The following is a 19,684-nucleotide window of genomic DNA, read 5'->3' on the forward strand; positions in this document are numbered from 1 at the left end:
AGTTTGGAGTCAATGATACTAAGAGCAGCTGCTGTTTTGGTAGCTTGGAAAATATGGAATGCCGGAATACCCGAATACCCGGAATTCCCGGAATGACCGAAAAATAATAAATTTTTAAAAAATAAAAGTAAATTGATAAGTAAATAAGAATATTGAAAATCAATGGTAAGTTCAAAACTTAATTAATTTAACTTAATTTAATACGAAATTTTTATTATATATACCTTGAATATATATAATATTTTATTAACAATTGTATAGGAAAATAAAAATTAAAACTTCGCACTACAGATCTGTTTCGAAAGGGTTAAAAAGTCCTCTCTCGTCAGGTGCATAAGATACTGGCTGACTCACGATCCTTTTTAAGATGGCGGTTTAAGCATGCCTTAACAAGTATTTAGTTGAGTGCCGGCACGCACTCGCCAGTTCGTTCCTTTTGTTTAGGGTGCCCGCCCCTGTTCTGCATATGATGAAGAATTTTTCAGTTATGCAAAGATTGCATCTCTTTGTAGTATTCGAGTACGGCCTGGCGCGAGCCATTATTTTCCAGGCCACGGAAAATTCCGTTTCAGCATCCTTTAGGGACCAGATATATTTGCTCAACTCTGTTGCGTTCCTTTTGTTCTCATGTCTAAATGAAGCTGTATGGTTTCTTAATCTTGTTTTAAATTGGTTCGCAGTAAGGCCGACGTACGTTTGGGTTCCCAAGGGACTTTCAACTGTGGCCTGGTAGACCACATTTTGAATTAGACAATTGCCATGTAGCGGACAAGAGTGTTTGTCTCTACAATTGCATGAATTTTCTTGCGATTGAGAGTTATCTGCGAGGGAGGACTTGTTGAGGGCGTTGATTTTTCTTTCTAAATTTGGCATGCCTGAATAGCTCACTTTCAAAGTGTTCCTATTAAAAATTTTTCTTAGCGGGTGCCCTGATGAAAAGGATTCTTTTACGATGCCTAAAAATTTTTTTCCCACGTTAGTAGCAACGTTCTTACTAAAACGTGGGTTATACCAAGTTATATCTCGGTGTCTTCTTCTCCCTTCTGTACTCCTCTGGTCTTTAGTTGTGTCAAATTTTAAACGGTGATTGTAGCCACTTGCTTCTAACGCTTGCTGATAGACGGGTGCTGCTTTGTCTGTCCGATGAGATTTCGCTAAGCCTTTTATCATCGCCAGGGGAATGTTCTTTAGGATGGAAGGTGGATATTTACTATCACGGTGCACATACAGAGGTGTGTTGTTAGGCTTTGAATATGGCTCATGAGATCCTTTGTTTAGATTCAAAGTGACATCAAGAAAGTTGACCACTTTTTTGTTTGCTTCGATAGTTATTTTCAAGCCGTTGGTGCTGAACACTTTGCAAATGTCTTTTTTAATTTTTTCGATCTTTCTCGGTGTTTGCTGGAATGCGCCCAGGCCGTCATCCCTGTATAAGCCTATTTGTTTTGTGATGTCTTCTGGTAGTTGGTTTAGTAAGTACGATCCCACTAGTTCACAGGTTTCCGCACCGTCATACGAGCCCATTGTAACATCAAATGAAGTTGTTGAATGCTTTTTGTTCCATGGGGTGTTGTCGTTGAATAGAAGTGATTGCTTGGTGTGAAAAATAATTCTTCTGTCTTCCGCGGAATTGCCGGTATAGGAAGCCGCGAAAGATAGGGCATCGCTTAGAAGCTTGTGTGAAATGGACGGGTAGAAGTTTACAATATCAAAGGCAATGAACGAGTGATGGTCTTTGTTAGGGATATTGATGAACCAGTCGAGGGTCGCTCTTGTGTTTTTCCTTTGATGAACGTTGGTCTTATCGATGACGGCTTTGTTTATCTTATCAAGGATTTGCTTGCTTACTTTGCCTAACTTTGATTTGATCGGATTAATCAGGCGGCATGTAGGGTTGTTCTGAAAATTGTCCTGGTGGTCTTTCAAAGTGATGAATGATTCATTAGGTGCCAACATTTCAACTCTATCGTCTATCTTTAGGGTTTGGGCGAGGACTTTCGCTTAGGTGTTAATATGTGTTTCTGCGTTAGCGGGGGCTTTCTTGTACTCCTTCTCTATGTCTTTATTCAGCAGTTTTTTATAATCGCTGGCATTCATCTTGTAGAAATTCGTGGTTTTGTCTGCTGGTACATACAGGTTACTGTCCTTGTTGATGGAATCGACGTGCTCTGATAATTTTTTCTGGAATTCGGTAGGGCGGGGTGCTTTGAATTCGATGTTTCGGATCAGGTTAGTCATCTTAGCTTCGAATTCATTAAGCTCAGGCAGTTGCGGTGGTGTTTTCTTTGAGTTAAAGCCGTATGTTTCGCGGTGGTCGGACACTGATGATGTATTAAGGAAGTGGTAGGCGCGCCAGCGCATTCTGTTGATAAGCCTCTCCGTCATTTCAATCAGCCTTTTCAGGTATTCCTTGTTAGTCGGTATTGGTATGTTCTTGGTTGAGCAGTTAAAATTAAACTTTTCCAGGTCGACTCGTGATAATAGAGTGCTAAACTTGAGGAGCACACAGAAACGTACAGGATAATTTATTATATATACCTTGAATATATATCTTTGAATATAAACCTTGTACTGATGGATTCTTGTAAACAAGGTTTATATTCAAAGCTATATATTCAAGGTATATATAGTAAACGCGAAAAGGTGTCGAGTAACTGACGATCTCTCAAGTTTAACTGTAGACGGCTGGTCTTAATGGTAGCTGCATTGATAGCTCCCAATGTGTGGTTAATAATTATTTAAGGTAGACTATTAATTTGTAATAGTTCGGAGCTTTTTACGATTGAACTATTAAACTAATTGGAAATATTGCGTTTGTTTAATTTTCTGCAATGGTTCCGGCTGGAAAAGCGTGGCGGCCTAACGGTCATGGCGCCCTAGACATCCTACAGGTGTGTAAATGGGTGGAGGCGAATTTAAAACGGAGAGTGGATCGACTAGCATCCCATCCAGGGGGAAGGGAAAGTAGAAATATTTCGTCGCTTAGGCTGTATGGGCTACTGGCCTGACGCAGACTTTTTTAAATTCTAATACGTGCATCTCCATGAACAGTGCCGGGAAGTGTCTTTTTTTTTGGGACCCTCAGAGAAAAATTTCGTTTTAAATTATTTGATTAAGTTGTGAATTTACCATTAATTTTTAATCATCAATATTCTCATTTATTTATTAATTTACTTTTATATTTTTTAAATTTATTATTTTTCGCTCATTCCGGGGAATTCCGGGTATTCCGAGTATCCGGTTTCGGTTCCGAATTCCAGCATTCGATATTTTCCAAACTACCCTGCTGTTTCTGTTGAGGTGATCTGATTGGATGACGAAAGTCGTATTTAGATAACAGCGAGATCTGATACTTTTTAGTAATCCGTTCTTGAGAACGATTAAAAGTCGTAATATTTTTAGCTTGACATCGAAGACGTATCCTTTAATGAAGACAGTCGAATTCTGGAGACAAGGTTACTGAAAATATTTAAATTACTCCCTGACCGCCTTCATGCGATGTTGAAAGAGATTGCAATGCACTCTGCAACGTGACCAACCTGAATACAGCCTCGAGTCTGATTTACATCTGGTGAATTCTGACCCAATACGAGCCATTCTAAATTTTCTACGAGAAATTCTAATTATGGAAAACTCACTTGATGTTTTTATTCTTCGTCTGGGTTTTGTGAAGTAGTTAACAAAAACTATCCGCTCCCCAAAGTATAATGTATCAATATTGTAGTGTAAAAAGTGTCAAAAAGATAACGATATCGGATGTTTTTATCTGGCTTACATGTTTATCTCCGGTAGTTGAAGCCATCTTTCATGCAACTTGAATAGCTTCTCACGCTCATCTTCTTTCAAAATAATTGCCCCTCGTTAAAACCACTGAAATCAATCTTAACCTTCTCGGACTGAAAGACTTTACGTGTTTTTCGCCGCCGACTTCACCTCATTCTCACTACTCTCTCCCTGAGGGAGAGTACTCCGTCGCAGCTGGAAAAAAAAAAAAAGGAAATGAAATGAAGCAAAACAAACAAAAACAATACCAATATCGTTTTAATTTGCAATCGTGCCTAGAGATATTTTTCGCAGTTTTGTTTGGTTTCAAAATGGCCTACAAAGCGATCTTTTCATTTTCTTTTCAGCCAAGCGGGTGTCGCTCAGTTCCCGCTTGGCAGAAAGGAAACGGAAAAAACACTGCTACGTGGGTTTGTTTGTTATTCATTTCCTTCCGTTGAGTTTGCCGCTAATACAAAATGGAATTCTCAAAAAATTATTTCTGCTTGGATCTAAAAATAAACGAATATTCCGGACTTTGACACTTTGAACGTTGAACCTTATTCCTTGCCTGTCCTGAACAAGTACTCATGTGTTAAAAGATGTTAAATGATAATTGATGGAAATTCTCCCTACTTAACATGTCAGACAGGAGCCTCTTCCTCGAAAGTGCTAAAAAAAACCTTACGTGTTTCCGCGCAGTATCTGCAATTTCCCGCGTTTTCGCTCACTGTTGTTCGAGAAACTTGCGCGTTCCCTCGTTAGGGAGGAGAGCTGGGTAATAAACTGGTTGAATCCAACATGGCGGGACGTGGCGGTGGATATTGTGAGAACTGCAGTGAAATGACAGCTTTCTTTGACACAAGGCTCGAAGCTTAAGAGCCCCTCAGCTTCTCAGAAGCTTTTTACATCGCTTACTGATATAAAGAAATAAGATGGAAGGAAGAGAGGCTTCAAAATGTGGAGACCATGTTTCCCAGGTGCTTGCCAGATGTCAAGTTGCCAGCAAGAGGTAGGCAGAAAAATCTTAAAAAAAAGTAAAAAAAATTTCCTTTTTTTTTATCTGTCTAATGTTATCAGCTTAGTATGCTTAAAATTGGTGAATTATTCCGATATTTTGTGAAGGATTAGTGCTGCAAATTTGAATATTTAAGTCTGGGTACCTCTGGATACGTAGTGTTGTTGTTGTTATTATAGGAGCCCTTTGAAAAAAGTGGCAGCTTCACAATTGAATGAACACTATTGCAATGAATCGTCTCGATGAGATGTTTCCGTCAGCATATAAGACATTTTATAGTACTGAGACTACTTCAGCCAGAGAGTACAATTATGTAATCTTAGATATTGATAGGAATAAGACAGTTATTGACTAAACACTGGCAGTTAAGCTCCACTTGAAGATGAACTGCACCCCAAGTTTGGCAACTGAAATCTTGGAAAAGAGGTCTTGAGAAGGTTACTTTGTATTGGTGGCTTCATGGAAGTTACACCCATGTAAACTTGCCAACACAGAAAGTGGAGAATACTTTGAATTCTTACCTATGATTTTAGCTTAATGTAATGGTATGGATATCATCTCTACCTATTAGACTTACATTTGATCTTACTCTGGTATATTTTAAAGAGTTACTTGTCATTTAAAGTCCCCCTCAGATCAAAATTTTCGTACATCATTTTTTTTTCATTTTTGTGTTCAGAGTGTCTCCTTCACCTACTCTGCCAAATTTCAGTCTAGACCGAGCACCAGAAATATCTTTTTTTGGGTCATTAAATTCACGATTTCGCGCCCGCCATTATTTGATCATGTTCAGGAAGTTGATCACAGGACTCAGAGGAAGTGACATCAAAGGCTCAACATGAAAATCTCATATGGCAAAATGTCAAGCAAACCTAACAGAGTGCTTTACTCTATTCTTACAAAAACTAAACAAAAATGACGAGGCATCGATGCGTAATTCAAAGCTGAAGTAATCGTGCAGTTCATGCTGCAGGTATTTCTCTGCATTGGAGCCTTGTAAATAGATCAGAGCAGGAAAAATGGATGTGATTTGTGTGAACTCACCGAGTAAACTTCAATCCTGCAGAAATATTTGTGATCTACTCCGAACACCTCTCGGAGGACTGTTTTGAGAGATCTGTGTATTTTGATGGATCTAGGGGAAGAATTCTGTCAGGTTCAGAGCCTACCGTTCAAGAGAAGGGAAAAGAAAAACCGTCCTCAGTGCAAACTCAACGAAAGCAAAGTCTATGAACCTCCATGGGTTTTGTCACCTTTACATGTGAGCTGATCAATATCCACCTTTAACAACTCTCTGGCAGAATACCTTCCACAAAGGAAAGTACTCAGCGAACATTGTAAATAAGAATGATAAAATAGCCAAATTAAGGATTGAGATTTATGACCTCAAAGAGCTTACTTTTATACAAAAGAGATGAAAAATATAATTGTGTGCTCTGACTCTAAAAAAAGGTGGCTTTAATATCAGAACAGACAGCCTAAGACACAGAGCGTAGAAAAAAGGAAAATCTCTTACAACAAGCAAAAATACAGTTCAAAGGTGATAAAGCGATGGGACCACAAAATCCACATTGGGAGTCTGTGCTATTTTGTGTTTATCTTTATTCGCATGGCAAAAATTCATTGTTTGTCGGCGCAAAACTATCCACAGAAGCTTCAGATGATTTCTGGGACAATTCATCGTCAGACAAAGTCGACATTTCACGACTGACAACGAAACAGTTCTCAAAAAAGTAATATGTGTGATTCTCTGGGCAGTGAACAAAGAGAGTTGTGACAAAGCAAAGCAGAAGTTTGTTGAGCCTTTGACGTCATGATAACGTTTTCTGCTGTACAATTGCGGGCTCGGCTAGAACATGTTTTCACTAATGGCGGACGATTTTTGGACGACTTTGAAGCGGTAAAAATTGGTCATCGAAGGTTTGTTTGGAGTTTTTAATGGCAAAAAGGGTCTTATTTTGACCCAATTCAACATTGTGTAAACAATTTAGGCCAAAATAAAATGGTCAATTTTCATCTCAGGGGCACTTAAACAAATGTAATTTGCCACTCATTGGTTTAGCAAAGTAGCTGATCCTAGAGCTTCTGTGCATTAGAGAAAACTGTACTGTGGTTTGTTACTAAAAAGCCTACAGGTTTTTACATAGGTTTGATTTTGATGGACTTACACCTTCTCCCTATGGAGCTTACATGCAAAGGATTAAATAACCTAACACTCGCACTTAGTAATCATCTACTGGTCCCTAACATGCCCTCTAGTTGTATCTTTTAGAATTCTTAAAGAGTTACACCCGTGCAAACTTATGGTAACAGGGCTTTCTTAGTTGCTGCACCTAGGTTATCTAACCTTTAGATTTTTTTAACTGGTCTATCGGTCAGTGTCTTCAAATCACTTTTACAGTGTTGTGTGTGTGTAAAGACTCATCTTTTTAGCAATATGTTTAGAAATTTTTACATTATCATGATTTTTGTGGATACTGCCTCTTATAGGATGCAAAGTCTGGTAGGTCATTGAGATGATTGAGTGCAACAATAGGAAAGTCCTTTTTACAGTTGTGAGCTTGGTGGCCAAGCCTTTGAACAAGGGTGAGGCTTAGGGTGACCTTGTTATGATAGAGATGTTGTTGCTTTTCAAATGCAAATTACTTTGTTATCATGCTAACTAGATACAGGTCTCTATCATAACAGGGTCACCCTTAGCCTCACTCCTGTTTGAAGGCTTGGCCACTAAGCCCACAACTGTAAAATGGACTATTCCGATCTTGACCCATTCTGACCTGACGTTTCTTGGTGCTACTTATTGTTTGTTTTGGAGTATCTTAGTAGTTTGACATTCGCACTTAATATACAGTCGAGTCCTCTCCTTTTGTGATTTCTGGCATGTAACCATGAGCCTGTTATGTTTTCAGTTCTTGCTGTGGCACTACAAAAGACACACAGCAGGAGACACTGAACATCTCACAATAATTTCAGGATTGCATGCTATTAGGACAAAACTTTTCCTCACAGAAACACGCTGTATCTTAATAGGTGTGATTAGTACATCATGAAACTTACAGGAAAATTTTGTCTTTGAAGAGAGAGCATTTTACTGTTTAAATCAGCAAATTCTGTCCCAAGATATAATATTTTTAGATCTGGTCATGACACCACAAAAGATGATAAATTTGTAAACAATTTTACAATGGCATCCACTGGGGCATCAAGACTTTTCTTTGCGGAAATACATAGATGTGATCTGTACGTCATGGAAGTTTTGAGGAAAAATCATTTGCTATAAAAACAGAGCATTCTACTGTCTGAATCAGCAACTCATACCAAAAAGAGCCGCTAAATTTGCAAAGTGAGCAAGGTGCAAAATACAATACTTAGAGTTATTCCACAGAATGATGGTACTGTGGTTGGCAGATTGGTGGAATATCTTAAAACAAGAAATGATGAAATATCCATTATTTTTTAATTTTATATAGCATTGTAGAAATGAAATTGTCATTTTAATTATTATTGTTCTTATCATACGATTGTGCCTGCCTGATAAGGTTATTTTGCAACACCTTTTACTGTCTTAGAGTTGGAAACACGATGGAGAGTGAAACTGTAACAACTATACTCATGCTATTTTGGTGAAAAGGATGATTATTGCCAAGGAGATTGTATTATAGGAATGAGGGGGGTGGCCATGTCTTAAAAATTTTTTAATACACATTCAGTATAGGCATCAGGCCAGAACCTTAAATTTGGTAATTCACATTTATAACAAGAGAATTTTCATGGTAAAATGCTTGCAGTAGCAAACACGTGGATTGTGTGCATATAGAGGTACAGTCACAAAAGTGGATGAATCAGCAAAGTATTTACTGTAGATTAAGAAGTTTGTGGAAGTATTATTGCCTAACTTGTTTGAAAAAACTGCTGAACCATGAGTGACTGTTGCCATGAGAGGTCTAAAGGAATTGTAAAGAGTGTTTTGGTACAGTGTGAGATGATCTTTTGATTAAGGTTATAATTTTACTGGTTCAGAGAGTAAGGGTTTCATTAAGGACCTGGGTGCTGGGCGAATTGACTGGTTATGAGCATGGTTTTGCCCACCTGGTTTGACCATCTGGAGGAAAGTTTATCTTATAAAGAAGCACAGTTCAAAAAGTTTTGTCCACTTGTGAAAACCAGTAGCCCTCCTGCTGAAAACGTTAATGAAACCCATGGGAGGGTAATAATTTATGATTTGTATGATTCTTGTAAGAAGATTTGATCTTAATCACATTTCTAAGCTACTGGACATTGCTATGCAGTCATAATAAAATTTATCTTTTATTTGTTATCAATAATATTGATTTTTTGTTGATAACTCAGTGCTTTCAATAAGACCCGGCACCCGCCAGAGCTCCAGCGGGTATTCTGTTGTGAGTCGCCAGGTATATTTCACCGCGCTCAAGTTGCGGTCACCATGCTGAAGTCACGCTCAATATTTCAAATCTTATTGAAAGCACTGTAACTAACTTTTTATTTAGCAAAGCAAGAGTGGGTTTCATGCTGATATCCAGTTGTGTAGTTTCTGGAGTCTGTAGTTCACAACCGATACTGAAATTGTTTTATTTTGAATATCCCAGGATAAGCTTACCTTCAATTCATTTAAATTTGTATACTGTATTTACCTGTATATGATAAGCACCCATGCATAGTATGCACCCCAATTTTTGACCAAATTTTTCATAAAAAAAAGTTTTCACAGTGAAAAACATGTTAATTCAATATTTATGTATTGAGATAACAATACTTACGTTACAAGAACTTGAAAATTACTTATGTACTGGTAACTAATTACAAAACGGTTGAAAATGATAACAAACAGCCTTGCAAGAGTGTCTATGCAAAAAAACCTTCAAAACTGGACTCTGAGTCTGACTGAAAAAGTTGGTCAAAATCAATTCACTATTATTTTTATTGTCCTCGGTTGAATTGTAGACCATATCGTCTTTGGAACCATGTAAATTGTTCATAATGCCACATTTCAAAATATAATTTACACATCAGTTCCTTTGATAGCTTCCTTATACGACCAGGTGGCATAAATTCGTGGGTACCATCAGCCATTCAATCCATCCATTGTTTTTTTACTCAATCCTTGAAGGACTTATTGAAAGAGACATCCAAAGGCTGCAGAAGTGAGGTTAAACCCCCAGGAATTATAGGTATCGCTGTTTTTTTTTTTTTTTCTGAAGATGTAGGCAGTACTTTTAAAAGGGTTCAGGATTTTTTTAGTCTCTGAAGGATTTTCTAAGAATATGGTTGTTTCTACTCATTTTTGAGACTATTGTAAAAATTATTTTTTTGTTACTTGTCGTATTTATCTGTGTATAAGTCGACCCTTTACGACCAAAAAATCAGCCAAAAAAATCATCCTCGACTTGTAGACGGATCATAGACAAAGACCTGACCCAAGCAATCCAAGAAATTAGCATAACAATTGCCTGAAGTCCATTAGGAAAACCGAGTTCACAAAACCAGTTCTAATTGTGTTCAAGTTTTGTCAGTTTTCAGCACATTCTTCATCGACGAAAAAGTTTGGAGTAATAAATTTTACATGGCTTAAACAAAAACCTAGTGGGGCTGATTTCTATTAATTGTAACTTCTGATCTGTAGAGCAGACATTTTTCCTTACAGCTTTGCTGTAGACAAATGCTGTTTTCTCATGTGGTCTTATTTGTTATGTGCATGGACCAACATGGTGGTGTTTTCATCAAGCGATCCTTCGAAGCTCTTCGGTGTTCCTTTGGTCTACTAAATCTCCTTTCAAAAGGTTGCTTAAATGCATCAAGATTTGCAAAGCGATTTACAAAATATGGTGAATTACTTCTCCAGTAAATCGAAGTGCTCGTATACACTTAGATCATGAATCATGGTAATAATGTAAACATGTGCTACTAACCTTCACAGTACACGATTACATTTTTCTCAGCAGTTTTTTTTTAAATTCACCGTGTTTTCAATACATTCTCAGAAATAAGAGATCAGCCATTTGGGAAATTTCTATCAGTCTGAATTTTTCTTTACTGGAAATTATGAAAAATCCGATTTTTGACCTTGAAAATGGGGGTCAACTTATACATGAATAAATACGGTACCTGTAGTTTGAAGAAGGTGGCATTTTCTTTCTTAAGACTCTGCAAAGTTTTATTAAGGAATACCTCAGACTGATGGCACTCATGTAAAATTGTGACAGAATGAGTACACAAGATGTGGCACTTTTAGCTACTGGATACTTCATAAGGGTTACTTTTTTTTGTTCTTTAGGAGATAAATTTTCTGTGCATAAGGCTATACTGTAGTTCACAGTAGAACATAGCAAAAATATAGATGGAAAGAGTTGCAGCAAAAAGGCCACTCTGAATGATCCAAACTGTGGTTTTATTAGATTTCTTTATGGTTGACTTTTACAGCAACAACCTTTTTTGTGTTCCAGGTTCTTTTTGTCATGCACTCATGTAAAAGCATGTCAGTGTTTTTGCCTGTGTTTCTTACATCTTTTGGGCACAGCTTATGCAATTGATGCAGTACTCAGATAATGTAGTATGACTTAGTTTGAAAACTAGAAACCAAAATGATAAAAAGTGAAACCATAGTGATTTAAAAATCACTTATTAGATGGTTTAACAAAATAATACAAGCAGACATTTTGCTCATTGCCCGCAAAGAAAATCATATGTTAAACCAGAGAATGAAGTTTATTATTTGAGCTTTGTGTATCCTTTTCTTTGAAGTCAACAGTACTATTTGACAGGGAGGGACATGTCTACTCAAATAGTTATTCTCAGCAAGTATTCATTGAAGCAATTGTGGATTTTTTCCTGTAAGGACCAGTATTTCCCGTTATACTATAATGCCAAGCCCTAACCCAAGTTTTAGATCAGATCTGAGCTGCTAGAAGGATGGATGGGGCAGTATCCCAGATGATCACTATCCAGCAAAGTACTGTGGGGTTCACAGAAGAAAATTAATGTCTCTATTTACTAGATGGCGATTCATCTACTGGATGTGAGATAGAACTATAATGAAATAGTGTACAATCAGTAGGAGTAGTTGGCCAGCAAACTGGACTCTGAATGAGAATGTCTGGCCCTGAGACTTAGCTAGGGTCAATGTTTTGTGTTTAAACATGCTATTTTAGAAGAATAGATATGTAATGCTCTCAGTCTTGTCGGGTAGTTGTTATTGAAGCTTTTGTTTTATGGAAGAATGTTACAAGTAGTAATTCAATAGTGTATCTTTATTTAAGATCCAATTGATGAGAGTGTGACAGTTGAATATCTCAAGCCCAGGATTGATGGTGCAGAGTACTGAGAGATTGATGATGACTGACAACAACACTGCAAATGAAAGGTGACTTATTTTTTGGTACAATGGTATTCTATCAAATTTTAAATATTTGGATTTGGGTACAGCTGGCTCTGGGTTGTCATCCTAAATGCTAGCGGAGTTTTTTTCACCCAGCTGTTGGCCCACCACCCTCTTTAAAGAAGTCACATAATTGGGGAGGCATTAAAGTGAGTGAGCCACATTAAATTTTTCTAATGTATGCTTCTATGGAACTCAATTTGTTGACTTTTTTATTCCAAAACTTCTAAATTTATGCTTTTTAGTTTTTTGGGTTTTCTCAGGTTGTTGCTTTACATACATACATACATACATACATACATACATACATACATACATACATACATACATACAGACAGACAGACAGACAGACAGACAGACACACACACACACACACACACATACACTTACACACACACACATACACACATACATACATACATACACACACATACATACACACACATACATACACACACATACATACACACACATAGATACACACACATACATACACACACACATAAATACACACACACACATACATACATACATACATACATACATACATACATACATACATACATACATACATACATACATACATACATACATACATACATACATACATAGGTTAATTGACCACTCCCCAGAGGGGCTTTTCAGGGCCAGCACCTACCCATCACACCCAGGGGAGGACTTCCACCACACAGTTATCTCGTGCGTGGGAAATTAATGTCTCTTACCCCTAACCCTGCCAGGAGATGGGGCCTACAGTCTATTCGTCTTTATCCGAGAAGACTAGAGTATCCATCCATTTCTTGAATATAGGAAGGTAGCAAATTCTCCTCACTTATTTTAAGACCATGAGTATTGGTTTGGCCAGGACTCATACCCTTGACCTCCCACACAACACAATCCAGCGCTCTAACCAATTGAACTAACCGGGAGGCAGTTTCAGGGATTTTACTATTTTAGGTCCTGTCTTTTAATCCAGGTCATAAGTGCAACATCTCTTTGGCATTTCCAGGCTACAAATTTTTTGGATTTCTGGTTTCTATGGGTCTTGTGTTTTTTAGATCACAAGTGTTTTAATTGAAGGTTTTGCTGGTCTCAGCCTTTTAAGTCTTGCACTTTTCAACATTAGTATTTTGGACACTAAATTTAGGATTTTTACTGTAGGTCTTTACTTGTTGGATGTTTGGTCTCAAAATTTTTGGGTCTTAAAATGTTGTTAGTCTTTTTGGATATGAAGGTCTGTAGGGTCTATGGATCTCAAGTTTGTTGGGAAATAGACTTTCCAGATCCTAATTCTTTTCGGTTTGTGGCTATTTCAAAGTTTTAAGTTTTGGGGGCCCTTGACTTTTCAGTTTTTTCTTTTGTGGGTCTTGTCTATTTCCTGACCCTAGTTTTCTGGGTCATTATTGGTATTGCATTTGATATTTTTTGGATCTTTATCATGTTAGAGGTGGAGCTGCCAACTTGAGTTATTTGGTGCTCACCATTATTTGATGAATTATCCAGAGTAGAAATCACTCACATTTTTATCTCCTCCCCTCCCCTCCCCTCACAGTATCATTTGAGTACTGATTAAGAGGCTCATGGATTTTTTATTCTAATTCAGATAATATATTAAAAGTCATTAAATATTTTTATTACACATGTAAGAGAGGACTTTGATATGTGAAGCTCAGACCTCTACTTGGCTCCATGGCTTATAACTGCCCATATTGATAAATGGTTTTTGGTGTGTGCCTCTCCTTGTGCATGGATAAACTGAGTCAAGATGTGAATTGATATAAGGCATGTCCCCATGGAGCTCATGTAAGTCATTTAGTTTCATTATAATGTACTACAATATGATGTCTGACTGATTGATTGACTTGCTGTCTGGCTGCCTGGCTGTTTGACTGATGGAGAGACTGACTAACTTGCCAGCTCGCTGGTTAGCTGTTTGACTGAGGGAGAAACTTACTGACTGGACTGACCGACTAACCACCTGGCTAGTTTACTGAATGGCTTGCAGGCTTACTACAATGAACTTGCTTACTGACTGCTGGCTGGCGGAGTGACTGATTAACTGACTTACAAATTGTCTGTCTAACTGACTTACTGACTGATTGGCTGGTTGGCTGGCCAGCGGACTGACTCACTGACTGACTGACTGACTGACTGACTCATTAGCTGGCTAGCTGGCTGGCTGACTGGCCTACTGATTGACCGAATAACTTGGTTACTGACTGCTGGCTGGCTGACTGACCGACTGACTAACGTACAAATTATCTGTCTGACTGGCTGGCTTGCCAGCTGACTGGCTGGTCGTCTGATCAGCAGGTTGACTTAGAGACTCGGTTTTTATCTTAACTGACCTACTGATTATCCTGTGATGTTCAACTTCACAGTGTGTTCTCACTTTTTAGTATGTGTGTATGTATATAACCTCATCATTATACATTTCTGCACTCAAAACAAAGCAATTGTATTCCGTATTAAGCAACTTTCGGTACCACAGAGTAAATCTGTGTGTGCATTAGGCTGCATTTTTTAAGGAGGGGTTGGGATTTCAGTAGATGGGGTATTAATAGGATTACAGAATTATGCAAAATAACTTATCATAGGGTTAGCTAAATGCAGCATTCGAGAACGGTTTAGGAATGTGCATAGGTTGTCATGAATAAGTGTTTTTGCGAGGAAAATTGTCTACTCCCACATTCTCTATAAGACGTTTTGATTCCATTGCTTACATAAAGTTTCAAGATGGGTAACTTTGTGGGAGCAAGGGGCTCTTCTTTTTCACATCGGGGCTTGTGAATCGCAAAAAATTCCGTTACCATCGAGTTCATCTATAAAAAATTGCAACGAAACGAGGGATGTTCTCGCCGACTCATCGCGCTACGGATATATACCGCTCGCTATAGGAGCATACCTCTCGCTCCTGGAACCAATCTGATCGCAGTATTTGTAGGGTACCGACCGCTCACGCATTGACAAAAAAAAATGAAATAGGTTATCTTGGGCGCGATCCATTCAACCAAAATTTCCGGGCCAAGCGGACCGGTCCAACCGAGAAAAGTGGTCCACCTCGAAAGGTGGGCCAGTTTTTTTGAAACTTTTCCGGTTGGACCGAACCGATCCATTCAGTTTTAGACCGAAATTTCCGGAAATTTTGGTTGAATGGATCGCGCCCTTGATTTCTTTTGATAACAATTTTCAATCTCATGAATAGGTTATAAAACATATCAAAGGAAACAAGAATCACGGTGAAAAAATAGATTGAAGAGTGAACATAGCTTTGAAACGAACGGTACAATAAATGGACAACCAGAAACCATGAACAACTTAATGCAATAGTTGATCAACCTTTATTTACACGGTCATAATTGTTCTACCACAGAAGTAAGACATACCACGCATAGTCAAAGTCTAATGATGGTATTTTGGACGAGCATTCATCACAAGCTTTTTATTATTTTATTTCTCTAACCAGGAAAGGTGTCAATCCTGATTGCCTCTAAACTCCTCAAAACTCTTCAAAGATAACCGTTTACACGTCGTTATTTGTCTCCTCCCGTTTCACGTCGGATGTAGTTTCGCTTAGGGTTTTGAAGATCTCTCTAAGAGGAAGGTTGTTTTCCTTGGTTTATTCCGGGGGGTGTGGGGGGGGAAATAATAGAATGATCAGCTAGCATCTTTAGAGGGTGTCGGAGAAGTTTGCTAGGGTAGTAACGTGGAGTTTACTCGGGCTCTGCTTTATTTCTAAGTTTAATTCTTTCGTTTTAGATGTATAGTACATAATAATTTACATACAGTATCAGGTGCAGCAATCTGGCAAACGTCTACACCCGCTATTCAGTTTTGCTCAAACTGTCTTTTTCAGTGAGACAATGGTTTATTTGAAGATTGTAGTTAAAGAGGAATAGTTTATGTCTACCGGGATTGAAGCTTTCAAGACGATACGATGATATACTGCTTACAGGTTAGAAAGCTCTACTTCTTGCTTAGTCCATTATTATATTTTACAAAAACCAATTCAGTCGGTGAGTTTGACAGTAAGACACTGCCCACTAACTTTTAATCGTTTATCTTTTTCAATCTTGAAACTGCTTCAACAAACAGTTTTTCGGTCAGATCTCAATAATAAAAAAATTGCTTCAATGAATGATGTTAGTACTGAGCAGCTTCAGACGTTAATCCTATCGCTAATTAAGGGCAAACTAAAATTTAACAACATAAAGGTTTAAAATGATCTCAAGGTTTGGCTTTGGTGAACTGCTTGGAATGGTAGTATCCCGCCGTGGTTTCCGCTTTAGTCAAACGCAAATTATAGAGCACACGGTAGTTTCTTTTATCGTTTTTAATTCCTCAACAAGCAATGCAAGCATTAAGGGCAAACTAAAATTCACCGAAATTGGTATTCATGTTATCAATAATTACAAAAAATTTGATTTACAGCATTTAGAATTGGGGAGCCACTTCAGAAAGCCACGTGCTAAACACAACTTGTGATATGCAAATTTCCCTGTTTTGCAGGTTTCTTCTACAACCCAAAGCTGGATACCAAGGAACACGATCACCTTAAGAATGAGACCAGAGATAAATATAAATCTTGGAAAAAAAGCAAAATTGGTTCGAACCCCAATTCAGAGAATAAAATGAAAAATTGGGGTTTGATCCGTCCACTATCACACACCACACATAACACTTGACAAGTCACCTAGCTTGTGAGACAAAGATCTCTTTATACAAGGTAACTTGGTTATATCAACTAAGTTGACATTGTAAATGGCCACCGTAAAGAGTTTAAAAGTTGACGATTCCAGCGTTAGCCCTTCAAATTAACTTGTTGAACTTGTTGCCCCCACCGACGCAGCACCACAGTTTCTTTAGAAACTTACCCCCTTTAATCAGTTTTCTTTTAATACTGTTACGAAACATAACATACTGTAACATACTGTTACGAAACAGCAACATTACAATTTGAGATCGTTTCACCATCCATCCGCCCCCACCACACCCACCACTTTCCTAGAGATTTCTTTAGTATTTTAAAACATTGTCTATCTTGTGGTACAAAATTAATTTCAAACGCATGCGTTTTTGTTTAACCAAACGTCTGTCTTAATACACATGCGTATTACAAGATGATGTTACCATAAGATAGAGAGAATTTTCAAAATTTAATACTTAAACATTACCTCTAAGAGGTCAGAAATGATGGCGGTCGACTTTGACACTTTGTTTGGATTCTTGAAGTAGTCATGCTTTATGTAATCTGGAAACAGAAGAATGAAGGATTAAATGAACAATTTTGAACAATTAGACCACATTGCACACACCAAAAAGGAAAGAAACGAACAAGTACGCAATAAAACAAGGCGTACTTACCTCAAACAAGTTTCTGTTCGTCTTCATGACCTTTCTAAACTTAGAACCTTCGTGGTACCTGAAAGAGGAAAAGAAAGTGCGCAGCGTAGTTAATCAGTGCTGCCTTTTTCTTTCTTGAGGCGCACAACGGTTTAACGTAGATCGCAGATGTCCATTGGTAAATAGATAATATAAATACAGACAATAAACATTTCTACTTTCTCATGACCAAAAAGACACAAAATTGACAAAATATGGGTAAATGCATTGCGTGTGGCTTTTCACGCACAAGAAACCAAGAGATCGATGAATTATTTTTCCACACATTTTAAAACATTTGGAATATTCTGAACAGGATTGAAATCCTGTTCTCACCAAACGTCTGTCGTAATACGTATGCGTATTAGAAGATTTTGGTACCACAAGGTGGACAACTTTTACAAATAATTAGCAAACCTTTCTAACTGACAGCCCTAAATTGCGCTTACCATACCAAAAGATTATCTTTATCCTTGGTTTCTTTCCTGAGGTTGTCATTTTTCGTGAAATCTGTGTAGAAATGAACGAGAATTCACAAACAGCACTTATCAGACACTCGCCGGACAAGTCCTCTTTTCAGAGAAAAGTCAACCTTGAAAAAAAAGGATGTATCGAGACAGACGTTTTTTACACGAAACGTACGCGTTTTAAATGAAAGTTGCTAATACAAAGTAGAGAACTTTTTCAAACACTTGATAAAACTGGTGAAGAGAAGTAGGTGTTGAAGAAAAGGTTCAGGGGAAAGAAATAAATGAGAAAATGTAATGATTCAATTAAAAGACATCGAAAAAGTCGCTTAGAGGCCAAGACAAGAGGAGTGAGATTTTACTCTAGCTTGACGTTTATCTTCCTAACGCAAACCGAATTTCCCTGACTCTTGCCTATATTTGAACATTGTTTTTCTTAAATTTCCCCTGACTCGAGCAATGACGTGAAGCGGAACCAAAATTGTGTCCCCCGGGGCGCGATACGGAAGCCGGCCTAAAACAAAAATTATTCACCTCTCGGAAATTTTAGTCTTTGAATAATACCACTAAACCCTAACCAGACGGCAAAAGAGATTCAAAGGCCAACAGTGACCAACACAAGATCCAATAGCTTTTAAACCAAATGAAAGCTGCAGGGTGTTCCCTGACCCAACACCAACAGACCTATTAACTTTTACCAGAAGCATGGAACGTAGAAGCGCCCAAATTCTTCGACAGTGTTTACAAACGAGCTGGCTCCGCCAGTTCGAAGGCGGATAACACTATTCACTGGATAAATCTCCACCCGGTGGATAGCGCAGTAATTTCTATCACCACTTTCCGCTAGAGAGCGATTTATCCCAGGCCATTGGATAGCGTTATCCGCCCTTTGAACAGCTGGGCCCAGGAGGTTATCATGCAATAAAGAAAACCGCGGATCCTTTTATGCTTAAATATGGAATCAGAGCCGTTCGGCGTCCTCGCCCGGAAGCGCTGCACAAGTTTGATATCTAAAGAGAGACTGGAAGACTTTTCTTGTAAATTTCAAGTCTAACTCCGCACTTAAACTTGGCGGTAAGGAAAAGCAATAAATCGAGTGGACTGCTTTGTGGGTTTAAACTGGAAAGGATCTGCTCGAAAACGTGACTGCTAAAAAAAATTAACTGTTGAGTTTTAAAAGAAATGGCAGGGCCGGATGGGTTGACGTGAGTTGTTGTTACAAAAACTTACAGGAAAACAGTAATAAGAAAAAAGTTCGTGTTTTTCAAGGAATTGGGAGTTTCTTGGTCTGACTCGAAAATAAAAAGGAAAAGTTGTAATTCCAGGATTTTTTATGTGTGTTCGTGTGGCTGCGTGTGCCCCTCTCTCGCGTCCTTTTTAGGTTAAAATTTTCAACACCTGTATACGATAAAATGCTCACTGACTGAGTGGGAGGGCCGAACGGAAAATATTTGGCGCTTGGTCATGAGGCACGCCATGACCTCGAGGCAAATATTTTCCCGTCCGGCCCTCCCACTCAATCAATAAGCATATATTATGGCGAAATAAGTCGTTAGAGCCCGTCTTGCTCCGAAAAAGCTCTAAAATATTGAATTCCATAAGTTGGTAATAAGTAACTTGTTTTGCTCCGCTGTTTGCAAGTTGCGGATTGACGTAACCATT

At 38.2% G+C, this 19,684-nt stretch overlaps 1 protein-coding gene and 1 long non-coding RNA gene across 16 annotated transcripts in view; one reads left to right on the top strand and one right to left on the bottom strand.

Annotated features, from left to right (window-relative positions):
- The first annotated feature begins 4,522 nt into the window (after window positions 1-4,522).
- Window positions 4,523-19,346, top strand: LOC111331367 (uncharacterized). Of its 4 annotated transcripts, none has more exons than XR_015995604.1 (4): window positions 4,523-4,774; window positions 12,055-12,322; window positions 13,821-16,128; window positions 16,683-19,346. It is a non-coding gene; the product is annotated as an uncharacterized LOC111331367 (long non-coding RNA). The 4 variants fall into 4 exon arrangements; XR_015995601.1 differs by having other exon boundaries at window positions 4,524-4,774; window positions 12,055-12,158; XR_015995608.1 differs by lacking the exon at window positions 4,523-4,774 and adding an exon at window positions 11,239-11,628.
- Window positions 16,191-19,684, bottom strand: part of LOC111331366 (uncharacterized) — a 55,027-nt gene continuing 51,533 nt past the window's right edge. For 3 of the 12 annotated variants that reach the window (XR_015995582.1, XR_015995583.1, XR_015995584.1), the window contains 4 exons: window positions 18,010-18,065; window positions 17,538-17,595; window positions 17,348-17,424; window positions 16,191-16,726 (listed from right to left, as the gene is read on the bottom strand). Coding sequence is in view for 3 of the 12 variants with exons in the window: in XM_088745828.1 (XP_088601954.1) it covers window positions 17,561-17,595 (35 nt within the window). In the remaining 9 variants the exon portion in view is untranslated. Of the gene's footprint in view, window positions 17,596-18,004; window positions 18,066-19,684 lie in introns of all 12 variants that reach the window. The other 9 variants (XR_015995567.1, XR_015995569.1, XR_015995580.1 and 6 more) reach the window with 6 other exon arrangements.

This window comes from Stylophora pistillata, chromosome 1 (assembly GCF_964205215.1).
Source record: "Stylophora pistillata chromosome 1, jaStyPist1.2, whole genome shotgun sequence".
NCBI lineage: Eukaryota > Metazoa > Cnidaria > Anthozoa > Scleractinia > Pocilloporidae > Stylophora > Stylophora pistillata.